The sequence below is a fragment of the Orycteropus afer genome, unplaced genomic scaffold, assembly GCF_000298275.1.
Source record: "Orycteropus afer afer isolate SDZICR_OR568_19922 unplaced genomic scaffold, OryAfe1.0 scaffold00166, whole genome shotgun sequence".
Taxonomy (NCBI): domain Eukaryota; kingdom Metazoa; phylum Chordata; class Mammalia; order Tubulidentata; family Orycteropodidae; genus Orycteropus; species Orycteropus afer.
In genome coordinates, this window is record NW_006921753.1 from 6,803,431 (window position 1) to 6,816,600 (window position 13,170).

General features: G+C 35.7%; 1 protein-coding gene across 1 annotated transcript in view; it reads left to right on the top strand.

Annotated features, from left to right (window-relative positions):
* The window catches only part of CBLB (Cbl proto-oncogene B), a 300,380-nt gene that overhangs the window by 240,934 nt on the left and 46,276 nt on the right, over positions 1-13,170 (top strand). The window contains exon 13 of the mRNA XM_007946571.2: positions 10,602-10,696. Within this exon, the coding sequence (XP_007944762.1) occupies positions 10,602-10,696 (95 nt within the window). The remainder of the gene's footprint in view (positions 1-10,601; positions 10,697-13,170) is intronic.

Below are 13,170 nucleotides of genomic sequence, written 5' to 3' on the forward strand. Positions count from 1 at the left end.
CAAGATTATCTTCTGTGTCTGTGTTAATTGGTTTCCCTTTTCTTTGTTGAAGAGGGTCTGTGCAATCCTTCTGCCTAGTCCGCCATCTTGCCCCGCTTCTCCTTCTTAGTGCATTTGAATTACCAACCTTTAGGGCAATAGCTGAGCACTTAACGGTTTCTGCCACCCATGAACTCTGATAAAAGAGAAAGCACCTATAAAAATGTTTTATAGTAGTTTCTCAAAATGGAGACTATATTATCTTCAGAAGAATTTTTCTGAAATCTAGAATCCTAATTGGCAGGATCTGCTGTTATTTAATTTTTAGTGATTTATTTTCCTTTTTCCTTTAGCCTCTGTTTTCATTCATATATGATCACACTTGTGTTGAGAAGAGAGTTGGAATGAGCTCTAACGTGAATTGACTGGTAATATCTTAGTAGCATGTTACAGTTCACCTCCTGAATGGACTTTATCACAGCCGCTTCAGTGAAGATCTCTTCTTTCAGGGTTCTTTTAGATAATACATTAGGCAGTTTCAGTATTCATATAGACCTAACTTCCTAAGTCCTAGAACACTGTTAATTTTTGTGTGTGGGGCTACAGTTATAAAAATTGCAGTTACAATTTCTTAGATGATGGATGTGAACTTTTATTTCTATTATGTTAACTATAGGTATAAACTATTGATATTGACTTCAGTTATAAAATGCCAATCACTGATGCAGATTAGTATCTCAGAATATTAAATGAATTTCAAACTTTATCTCCTACTGAAAGGTGGCTTTTAGTCTTACTTAAAAACCAAACCCAAGCGCATAACTCCTTGTAGATTCGGATTTACTGCAACCCTGCAGGACAGAGTAGAACTGGCCCATGGGATTTCCAAGGCTGTAATCTTTACTATAGCATACTGCCCTGTGTTTCTCCCAGATAGTGGCTGGTGGACTTGAACCACCGTTTCTCCGGTTAGCAGCTAAATGTTTAACCACTATGACGCCACCAGGGATCCTTCAGTCTTGTTTATGTCTATCTAAATAACTCTTATTAAGATTCTTTGAGGCCCAGTCTCCTATGTTGTGTGTGCATTAACATTACAATGCTTATATTCTCGAGGTCAATTTCATTTTACTACTAAAATTGGTATTTCAAACAAAGTTAGACTTACAAAGTTGATAATCAAGGATTCATAGAGAGTTAACATATTAGATGCTATAAAACTGTGAAACAGAAGAATCATGTCTCTTTATTTTTATGAATAGAAAAATGCTTCCACTTTAGTTGACCACAGGGTATATTACAACTCACATAAAGGATAAAAAGCCAAATTCCTACTCTTAATTTCTTTGTTGAGAGACCTCACAGGCTGGCTTCAACTTAAGTCTCTCTAGGGTTCTGTAGTTCTCAGTTTCCAGTGATTCTGATTAGGAATTGTTCTCTTCTCCTTTTCTTTTGGTATGATTCCTCAAATCCAAATAGATTTGATTACGTATTTTTAAGTACCTTCTATACATAACATTTCACTGTTGTTCAGGATAACAGAATCCTGGTGTTTTTTCCTCTTTTGAAGTTAACCAAATGTATTCATAAAAGAGGAGAACTGGTCAACGCCTTCAGGCAGAAGAAATGGTAAGGCTGATATGATACCTGCATCTCTGTAGACTTAAAATCCTATCAACATATATCAATTAGGTTTGGAATCAGACCTGGATTTATCTTCTTGCTCTAAAATTTATTGACATTTTAGGTGTGAACAGTTGTTCTGGTTACCTAGTGCCACACTGTCAGGAGTATACCACAAATGGGATGGCTTGAACAAACAGGAGTTTAGTCTCTTACAGTTTGGAGGCTTTAAGTCCGAGTTCAAAGTGCCAGGCTCTAGGGGCTGTGTGAAAGCCCCTCAGCCTTGGGCTTCAGCTCGGCCTCTTGCTCCCAGCCCGCTGAAGCTAAAGGAATATCTTCACTTAGGCAGCTACTGGCTGCTGAGGCTAACAAGCCCAAGGTCAACAAATAAAATGGCACAGTCCTGATGTTACCAAACCACAAGGCAGGCCATAATTTAAGTCCATTGAAAGTCCCAAGGTTGGTAGACCACGGCAGGCCGCTGTACAGCAACATGGCTACATGCAGGGTTCAAGCATGCCGTGAGCTAGAGACCATTCTCAAAGCAGTTTCTTATATATGGGAAGCCCATCACATACCCATAGGCAGCTACTCAGCTGCTCCCAGTAGATTCCACCATGCAGTTAATTGCCAATCTCATCATGGGGAATACTACATCTAGCTGCCCAGCCACTCAACCAGGCCTAGGCAAGTTGACACACAAACTTAACCACCACAACAGTTTACTTAATTTTCACCCCACTCTACTTGATTTCCTTACTTTATGAAATGGAATGATAATAGTACCTAGGGTAATAAATAGAGTTACCCTTCAAATACCTAATTCTCCATACCTCTCTGAGTAAAACCAAAGATAACGTGTTAGTCTTAGAATTTCAGAATAAGTTGTCTAACAGTTGCCATTTTCATTAAAAATAATAGCCTTAATATTTTTATTAACCAAAATCATATTTCCTTTCCCTCTTGCTTTCCTTTTATTAAGTGTATTTCCTAAAACATACTTACTAAATACTCAATAACTTCTTTCCTATTATTATAATAAATAATCCAGTGATAGAGATGAAAGGGTTTGTGTGCTGAAGGTTGGGGGAGGAGAAGGGTAGGGAAGGAAAAGAGGAAGCTGGAGGAAAAGAATGTTTGTGTACACAAGAAATGCAAACATATAGATAGCTTTTTACATATTTTAAGAGTACTGACCTAGCCCCTATTGTAGAACATAATTTTCTTGCCCATAATAGATTATTTTCTCTTTATAAGAGTAGTAGTTTTCTATTGATTTTTCACTCTATTTGCCAATTGTAGAAAGCTCTGAGTTTGGGGGAGTGGGGGCACTCTAATTCACAGTTAAAATTAAATGTAAGAATTTTCTGTGATTTTAATTTCACCCTTTTCTCTTTCCCTTCCCACCTAGCATAGTAAAATGGTAAGTAGGGTAGTACTTTAAGAAGCTCTGGTGGTACAGTGGTTAAAGTATTCAACTAACCAGAAGGTTGGCAGTAGGAACCCCCCAGCTGCTTTGTGGGTGAAAGATGAGGCAACCTGCTTCCATAAAGAATTATAGCTTTGGAAACTTTGTGGGGCATTTCTGGTCTGTCCTGTTGGGTCAGTATGAGTTGGATTTGACTCATGGCAGTAGGTTTTGTCGTTTTTTAAATAGTAGTACTTTGCTTTTAACATGAATCTATAAGTTAAGGATTATTAAATTTATTTGTCTTATTTTACTAGAGAAAACGATTTCTGTAGCATTGCTCACAGTAAGAAAAGGAGAGAAGTTATGAAAGGAAGAAAGATGACTTTGATTTAAAGAAAAAAAGACTAATAAATTCAGTAAAAATTATGAATGTTACAGTATATTCGCAGTCTCCATACTTAGCATCCTATTTTTTGTTTTATCATTGGAATAAAGTGTGTCATGATTTAGATATTTTGATGATGATCTCTTAACCGTCCTATAACCCATTGTTGTTGTTGTTGTTATGTGCCATCTAGTCAGACCCGACCCATAGTGACCCCTCCTTGGGTTTCCAAGGCAGTATCACTACAGAAGTAGATTGCCCCATCTTCCTTCGGAGGAGTGGCTGGTGGGTTTAAACCGCCAGCCTTCTGGTTAGCAGTCAGATGCCTTAGGCACTACACCACCAGAGCTCCCTATAACCCATTAGTCTCCCCAAATTTCAGCAAATTCACATATTTGTCAAAAAGTAACATCTATTGTTTACATTTAATTGTTTTCATTAGATGTAATGCTTCAAATTTAATGTTATTTCCCCATGTTAAAGATAAAAAGCACTGAAAGTTTAAGTAAAAATTAAATCTGCATATGGCATACTGTAGGTGTAATTAATGAGAATGACCACCCTATAAATGGAATGCAGATTCATTCTCCTTATTTACTTACCCTTTGTCCATGTGCCAATTCTACCATCCATTAGAACTATTTTCCTTTTTTATTTGCATTTTCACTAGATAAATGGTATAGGAAGCAAGAATAAATTAAATCTAATTACTCCACTTGCTAATTGTAAAGAGCTCTGGCTAGGTGAAGGTGGGGGAGATTCTAATTCATAGTTAAAGTGAAGTATAAGAATTGTCTGTGACTTTAATTTTTTCCTTTTCCCTTGTTTCTCCCACCTAGCATAAAAAAATGCTAAGGTAGTGCTTTACTTTTAACATGAATCAACAAGCTAAGAATTACTAAATTTATTTGTCCTATTTCACTAGGGGAAAAAGATTTATTTTCTATAGAACTGTTGATTTTCTTTGAAATTCATACATTCTAACCACATTATAAACTTATTCCTTAAAATCTTGTTTACTGTTTAAATACCTTGTTTCCTGTTATTGCTGATTTGTTTGTTTTAGTTAATTGAGGTGAAAATGTTTCCACTAAAATATTTTAATCTCATTGGAGATTTGAAACTTATCAACTTATTTCTGGATGTTAACATTGTGTCTAACTTTACTCTTTCCTCTTGAAGATTAAGAATCCTGCTGTTTCTCAGGTGATAAAAGCTATCTTTGACTTGTCATGTTACTTAGAATGACATTGTCCTAAAGCTGACCCTGTGTATAATAATCTTTTGAAGATATGGCTAATTAAGTACATCTAATGTGTCCCTTTTTAAAATTTGTGGCTTTTTACAGTTGTAGTGTAGAGACATGTTTACATGGGTGACCTTGAGTTTATCTGTATATTTCAAGAACTGTCCTTCAGAAAGTAAGTACTTTTTGTACTCTGGTTTCATTTCCAGAAGGATGTTGTTGGAGGACAAATGATGAGAATATTGAGGGTAGTGTGTCTGTGTATGCATTTATGGAATGAGGTAAAGAGTTTTGTTGGAGTTTTATTGAAAAAAAGAAAAAGATTTTTATAATTGTGCTAAGATTGTCACAAAGGAATTTCTTTTGTCTGCATCTCAAGTTTCCCAAACTTTTTTAAAGTTCTTAGACAATATCTGAATACTTAAAAAAAAAATTACAAACTTCACGTGGTAGTTAAGGTTATATGTCATTTTGGCTGGGCCTGGTTTTGAGTATATAGGCGACTGAATGTAGTTATTCCCCATGATGAGATGAGTAATCAGCTTCTTGGTGGAATCTGCTATGAGCAGCTTAGTAGCTGCCTTAGGGATGTGGTCTGCTTCCAGTATAGAAGAAGCAGCTTTGAGAAAGGTCTCTGAGCTTTTTGGCATATATGGATCCTGCATTTGGCCTAATCTTCGTCTCGGTGTCCTGCCATGTTGTCTGCCAGTCTTGGGACTGTTTATGGGCTTGATTTCCTTGCCTGCCATTTTTTAATAATATTGGGACTGTGCCATTTTATTTGTTGACCTTGGGTTTGTCAGCCTCAGCAGTCAGCAGCTGCCTGAATTAAGAGAAGCCTCTAGCTTTATTGGCCTGGGAGCAGGATGCAGAGTTGAAGCCCAAGGTTGAGGGGGCCTTCATCTAGCCCTAGAGCTGGCACTTTGAACTTAGACTTCTAGCCTCATAAATTGTAAGAGAATAAATCCCTGTTTTTCAAGCTATACGTTTGTGGTATGTCTTTAGAGTGGCACAAGATGACCAAAACACTTCATGATTAGGAATACAGGGTATCTTGAGGAATGTAGAAAAATATTCATCATATATAATAGATAATACTTAATACAAATTAGAATGTCCTCTAATGTGTTCTTACCCTTCAACCTAATATAATGTATATGTATGTGTATACATGTACACATACGCTTAGGAGATACAGAGGGCACTTGTGGGAAGTATAATAATGAATAAAACCCAGTCCATTAAATAGTGAGAATGAAGCAGGTATATGATTAACTAAGAGATGAGATATATGAGAATGATCCACAAAGTATACCATGGGTTTCCAAAGAAGAAAGAAACTGTTCCTAATGGAATTATCTTATGGAAGAAGGAATAAAGAAAACTTCGTGCACATGCATCACTGACTATCAACATTAAAAGATTACTAGCTATTTCTTAGGTGTGATTTTGGAGACATGAGAGGAAGGAAGAGCACGGATTTGGAAAAATATGCTTAATAGTATGAAGTCTACTTTGAATGGAGTGAAGAACATATAAAGAGAGTAGTTGGGAGATAATATTATGGAAATGTAGGTTGGAACCAATTATAGAACACTTAAGTTATCTTTAATTAAACAGGAAAGAGAATTTTAAAACTTTTTGACAGAGGATTGATAGTATCAGAATTATGCACTCAGAAGATTTAAATTGGTAGCATTTCAATTGGAATTGTGGTAGATTTGGGACAGTGAATTAGAATGGCAGAGGAGCATAAAGATTTTTCCTAGTTGAGTAGTTAGAGAAGGCCTAAACCAGAGTGGTGTCAGTATTTACAGCTTCACTTGGTGCTATCAGTTTGCACATTTGAGGAACTATTGTTTCATTTGCAGACAGGATTTTCAGATTTCCAGAGAACATAAAACAACCCAAAACCAAATCAAACCAAACGCACTGCCATTGAGTTGATTCCGGCTCGTATCAACTCCCATTGGGTTTCTGAAGCTGTGACTCTTTATGCAAGTAGATTGCCCCATCTTTCTTCTACAGAGTGGCTGGTGGATTTGAACAGCCAACCTTCTGGTTAGCAGTCAAATGCCTTAGGCACTGTACCACCACAGCTCCAAAATATACCCATTCCTAGTTTATTGACATAGTTAGGTTCCAAAGATCAGGTCATTAGATGAAAATCAGCATTATGCAGAAATGAAGGCTGCACACCACATCAGATCATAAAATGGAGAATGACTACAACATTATATAACTGCCAGATTGAATAATTATATATCTGGTAAATTGTATCATTACATAACTGCTAAATTACTTTGTTACTTAACTCCCAAGCCACCAAGAATCATGGCCTACCCAAGGTGACTTATAAACTTAACCATCACAGGCAGTGTTACTCTCACCTTGTACCTCACAGTTTGTTACTGCCAGATGTACATTGTTAATGCACAAAGTACATGGATAGTAGATTTTTTATTATTGTCATAAATGTGAAATGCCAGATAACGAGCTAGTCGATAAATGAGGAGTAAGTGTATTGATTTCTAGCTCAAGATGTTGTGGCTTACTGCCCTCCGTCAGGTAGTGGCAGCTAAAATTATTTCAAGTCTAATGAAATGAGTGCGGGGGGAACATGAAATTCAGAATGACATAATGTTAAATCTTGCCATTCAACTGCAAATTATGAAATACAAATGAGTTCTTTAGACAAAAATACACACATTACTTTAATATCTGCACATTGGGGTTCTTAGCTGTCTGCATGCATTTGTTGTCTCAGTCTTTCAATTAGGAAAGAAATAGGAAGAATTCCATGTTTGGTGTTAAGCATGTTGTTAATTTCATTGTATACTTTGAAGATCAGCTATTAAATAAATCACATTAGCAGTAAATTGTTTCTTCCTGCTGTACCAAAGAACTCATTGGGTAATGTCTGCATTAATAAGATTGTTTAAGCCAGTCAGCACTCAATATTCATTTGAGCCCTTTTATGTGGAAAGCCGGAAGCAAGACTGGGCAATCTACTTCCATGAAGATTTACTGCCTTGGAAATCCAGTGGGGGTGGATATGAATCTGAATTAACTCGATAGCAGTGGTTTTGGTTTGGTTTTTTGGTGTGGAAAGCTAGGTGGCACAGTGGTTAAGCTCTAATATGCTAATGTAACCTGGAAGAAAGATGTGGCAATCTGCTCCTGAAAGATCACAGCCTTGGAAACCTTGTGAGGCAATAATTCTGTTCTGTCCACTGGGTCACTGTTGTTTGGAATCGACTCAACACTCACAATGACCCCTCTTTGGGTTTCTGAGGCAGTATCTCTGTGGAAGTAGATTGCCCAGTCTTCATTCCGAGGAGTGGCTGGTGGATTTGAACTGGCAGCCTTCTGGTTAGCAGTCAAATGCCTTAGGCACTATGCCACCAGAGCTCCTAAAGAAGGAATGTACTATGAAAATAATAAAGAAAGAAGTCTTTGTCCTGCAGGCTGCCCAGTGTGGGATGAATGCTTTTCCACTGAACATGTTTGTGCCATTGAGTGATTCTGACTCATGGCACCCTCATGTGTTACAGAGCAGAACTACACCATAGGGTTTTCTTGGTTGTAATCTTAAAGGAAGCAGATTGCCAGACAGTCCTTTTCTTCCCAGGTATGGTGGGTAGTGGTGGTAGTGGTGGTGAACCACCAACCTTTAGGTTAGCAATCAAGCATGAATTGTTTGCATCACCTAGGGACTTTCCACAGAGCCAAACCAAAAAAAAAAAAAAAAGAAAAGAAAAACTATACAAGCAAAATATCAACAAATGACAGTATTAAATAAATGATTTAGAGAAATCACTGAAATTTCAGAGGCAGGAGGAATCTTTCAGTTCATATGTATCAATAAAAGTGTGTTTCTAAAGCAGTTAGAGGTAATGCTATTTGCATTTCAGAGCATATTGATAGATTGTTACACTAAATTAGGAACAAGTCACTTAACTTTCTTAGGTTATTGCCCTCCTAGAGAATAAATTACATCATTACCTACATGATTTTACCAATGTTAGACATCATTACCTGAGTGACTTACACTCATGGAATGTAATTACAGTACATAAAAATGTTGTTCAGGCTCTGTTATTAATATATTTTTTCTCAGTTACCTAATGTGCAAGATGAGAACATTTTTAATATCACAGTAAATGTATGAGTATATTAATATGCTTTTTCAGAAATAGCCTCAATGATCTGATTTTAAAATAGTAAAATTTGAGCCAGTACAACTAAAATTATTATTCCCGTATCTCCTTTTTAATTTATTATTGCTGAAATTTTAATTGGTTTCTACAGCATACTGGTTACTTCTTCCTAAAAGAGCAAATGGGTTGCATATAAAATCCACATTGCATGTTCCAGAATAAATTTTAGATGTATTTGTGGCAGAAGCATTAAAGAGATTTGATTGCAAAAATCTTAAATTGGGTGTATTCTGGCAACATACTCCTGACTCCAATTAAGGATGATTTAAAATACTCATGATCACAATGAGAATTTTAGGTTTAATACATGTACGTGTCAATTAACAGGCACTTTTTATATCATAGGGTTTCATTGAACTTTAAAATGATTAATATCTTTTAGAAAATTTCTTCTGTCTAGCAAAGTTCTGCCTGTTCTGTTATTTTTTTTCCATAGTCAAAAAAATATGATAAATCATTTTATTTAAATATATGTTTTGCCACGGTGTTACTAGAATGTATTGAATCTAATGAGGGGAGACATGGAAATGAGAAACTAGAGCTAAAGCATAGGATTTAGTTATAGAGTGAAATTTAATGTTATAATATTATATCATGTAACTTTGAAAATGCAAACATTGATACATTTCAAATGCATTCTTTAAACCTGTTTCTTTTCATATTTTAAATTGGCAGCGAAAGTACAGCCTTTTCAGTTTTGCATTCTAAAGCTTCAGCACCAATTTATAACTGTCAGGGGTGGAGGAAGAATTTTGTAGGTCTCCCGATTGCAGTATCTAAAACTATTTAAGTTATGTTACATCCTTTCTGTCCTGACAGCAGTCTATCTTTAAAATATGAATTAACGGGAGATTGAGAAAGAGTTCTATGACAAAAAATCTAGTGCTTGCTTAAAAATCTTAAAATATAATTTTTTTCTTGTTAGAAGTGGCTTTGCAATGTCATTCCCTCATTTCTTTTTCTTTTCCTCACCTCCTTCTCAGGTGCTTTAAATCCAAGTTGTAGGATAAGCAAAATGCAGTTGTTCAGGTAGTTACTGTAGTGAAGCTGAGCAACATAGAAATCAGAAATTTCCTAATTCTGAGTAATTAAACATAGACTCTGTTGATACTCACGATTAAGTTAACATGTTTTGGTCATAAACGAAGAATTATATTTAAAGTTGCCTTCACTTTGAAAGCCAGAACAAGTCTCTAGTTATTATTAGTGCCAAAGCTTTCAACTTTGAAGGAACAAAGGCATTTCTGATTATAGTCATGTACTCAGTTTTATCAAAAGATTAAGATTGTTCTATTAACTCCTGAGAGATGTAATGCACTATGCTTTTATTTTGAGGAAATTGGACTAAGCATTGCTCCAGTGCTGTTTTTTCTTTTACCAAATCCTTACAAAGAACACTTAACATTTCAGTAAGAACTGATCATATTGGGAATTTTATCTATCTATATTTAACTTGTCTATCTAAATGTGATTTATATAAATTAAGATATTTTCTCTCAAGTGTGTTTAGGGATCAACCTGTACCATATTTTTTATATATAACATTGTTCTACTTTGAGGGCTTGTGAATAACTGTGGTACTACTAATTCCTAAAGAACTTAAATGATGTTTCAGTTGTTATAAGAAACTAAAATTGCATATGTTCTCCAAAATTGTAGGTTTTCCAAGAGCTGCTATTGTACTGATGTCCTCCAGAAGTTACATTTTTTAAAACTAACCATTTAATTTACTTTCAGATTTTTTCCAATGGCCACTTGGGAAGTGAAGAGTACGATGTTCCTCCCCGGCTTTCTCCTCCTCCTCCAGCTACTACCCTCCTCCCTAGTGTAAAGTGAGTGTTATTGACTTTGGAAGTTTGCTTATAAATACAAATATGCCAAATAGTGGTTTTGACCTATGGGGCGGTACTGCTCTAGGGTCTCTGTGAGTGAAAATCCACTGAATGGCAGTAGGTTTGATTGGGTTTTTCTTAACGCAAGAAAAGCCTCAAAACCTTTTCAGTGATTTAAAAGCTTAATGTGCAACAAGTGAAGATGATTGTGATGAAGAATTTCTCGCAAGTAGAGCTTCAATCATTTCCAAAAATAAAAATAGAAAACCAAACTCACTGCCATCAAGTCGATTCTGACTCATAGTGACCCCCTTTGGGTTTCAAAGGTGGTAAATCTTTAGCAAAGTAGATTGCCCAGTCTTCCTTCTGCGGAGTGGCTGGTTAGCAATTAAATACCTTAGGCACTTTGCCACCAGAACTCCTTAATCCTTTCAAAGTGAGGGCATATTTACTAACATTAAAGGGCAAGTAGAAGTTGTCCTTAAGTCAGATACTACTTATATCCCAGGGTCTGCTTGTATTTTGAAGATTGATTGAACAGAACCACTAATTAATTGGAGATGTATTAAGAATAGTAGACAGTGATGACCTTAATATAAGTTTTGAGTGAATAGTTAGTTCCATTTATCATATGGAAGGAGATTGGAGAAGGAGAGGGTTTGGGAAGGGCTCATGTTGGTAAAATTAAAATTTATGGATCTATGTGATACATCCAAGTAGAGATATTGAGAGGAAAGTTGGATATACGACATAAGCTTTAAACTTGTATTAGGTTCAGTTAAACATTTCAGTTTCTATTATCTAGAGCTAGTAAACTGATTTCAACATGCCCAGTGTCCAAATTCAGGATGTTGGTTACCCACCCACTGAGACATATGACATATTAAAAGACTGCCTTGAAGATGGGCTCTATATTTAGCCCTGAAATGCAGATATTGTAGAAAATATATTTGGAATGTTTCTTTGTAGTAAAAATTTTAGTAAATGTTGTAAATTATTGTTAATTATTACAATGTCCTTTATATGTCAAACTTCTGAGGAAAATAAACTAGAAATAGGGATTTGTGAATGCAGACTCAACTGCAGGTACCTCCAACGAATGCTGTCTAAGATGTCCACACTTCCAAGCAGCATCATAGACCCCTAACAGTGTTTTTGTGGGGAAAGGAGGTAGCTGTCTCTAAGCACTTGATGGTTAAAATAGTCTATGGATAACATAAGTGTAAAATTAAGAGAATTTGACTAAAATAATAGGCAAATATAGAGGGGTAAATTTTGATTTTGTTTTGCTTGGTTTTTATTAGAGAGTGTGTGATAGAGAAAGAAGAGGGAAAAGTACTAAGCCAAAGAACTTACTAAAACAAAGATTACATCATAATTTAAGGAAATACAAGGAGAATGAGCTTGGAAATTGAAATTTTTCCTTTGTACCTGGTGCATGACAGACTCCATTACTTATGCTTGACATCAGTAGAGAAGGAAAGAAATATTTCAGTAATGTTTACCTGAGGATTTGTGTAGACAGTATGTACTTCAGTTATACATTAATCTTCTTTATGTTCAGTGATAAAGAAAAATTAAAAAAAAAAAAAAAGACAAAGCTATAATTAAATAAGCACTTACTCTAGTTTCTTAACTTTAGTGAGAGTAAAGTCCTTCCATTCATTTTTGGACCAGTTTTCATTCTAATATTTTAAATCATTTTAAGATTCTTGCCTAGATGACCGCCCCCCTTATTTTTGAACTTTGATAGGTGAAAAGTTTCACCATGATGAAAGATAACAGTCACATGTAAATAACAATTGACATGATATATAGGGATTGTACAGCTTGGACTCTTGACTACGATCTCTACGGCATTCTTCTCTCATTGTTGTCAGAGGCAGAAATTATTCCACATGTAGTTTTGACTTACAGATATAACTCATTATTTGAAACTCAGAATTAATTTATAAGTCAAAGAGATTATAAAGAAAATATAAATTTATTTTCAAGTGTCTTGCAAACCACCTTGATTATTCTGCCAAAGATTTTATACTGCTTTGTTGTGACTCCCTTGAAGCTACTTGTTGACACATTGATGGAAAAAACTGAAGATGGCAAGTATGTCTTTCTCATGTAGTCTAACCAGAAACAGCAATAAAGAGTATAAAGGGAACAAAATAAATATTATGGACATTAATTTCTCCCTTTTAGCTTAATATTATCATTTCTACATTCAGATAGAATTTTAATTTCCCTTTGTCTTTGTGACAAAATGACATTTGGAGGCTGGCTATAGTCGTGGAAGAAATGCCACAAAATCTTTAATCTTCTCAGACTTAAAGCTCTGATTTAAACTGATGTTGTTGCTGTTAAGTGCTGTCGAGTCGTTTCCGACTCATAGCGACCCCATGCACAGCAGAACGAAACACTGCCCGATCCCACGCCAGCCCCACAATCCCTGCTTTATTTGAGCCCATCATCACAGCCAC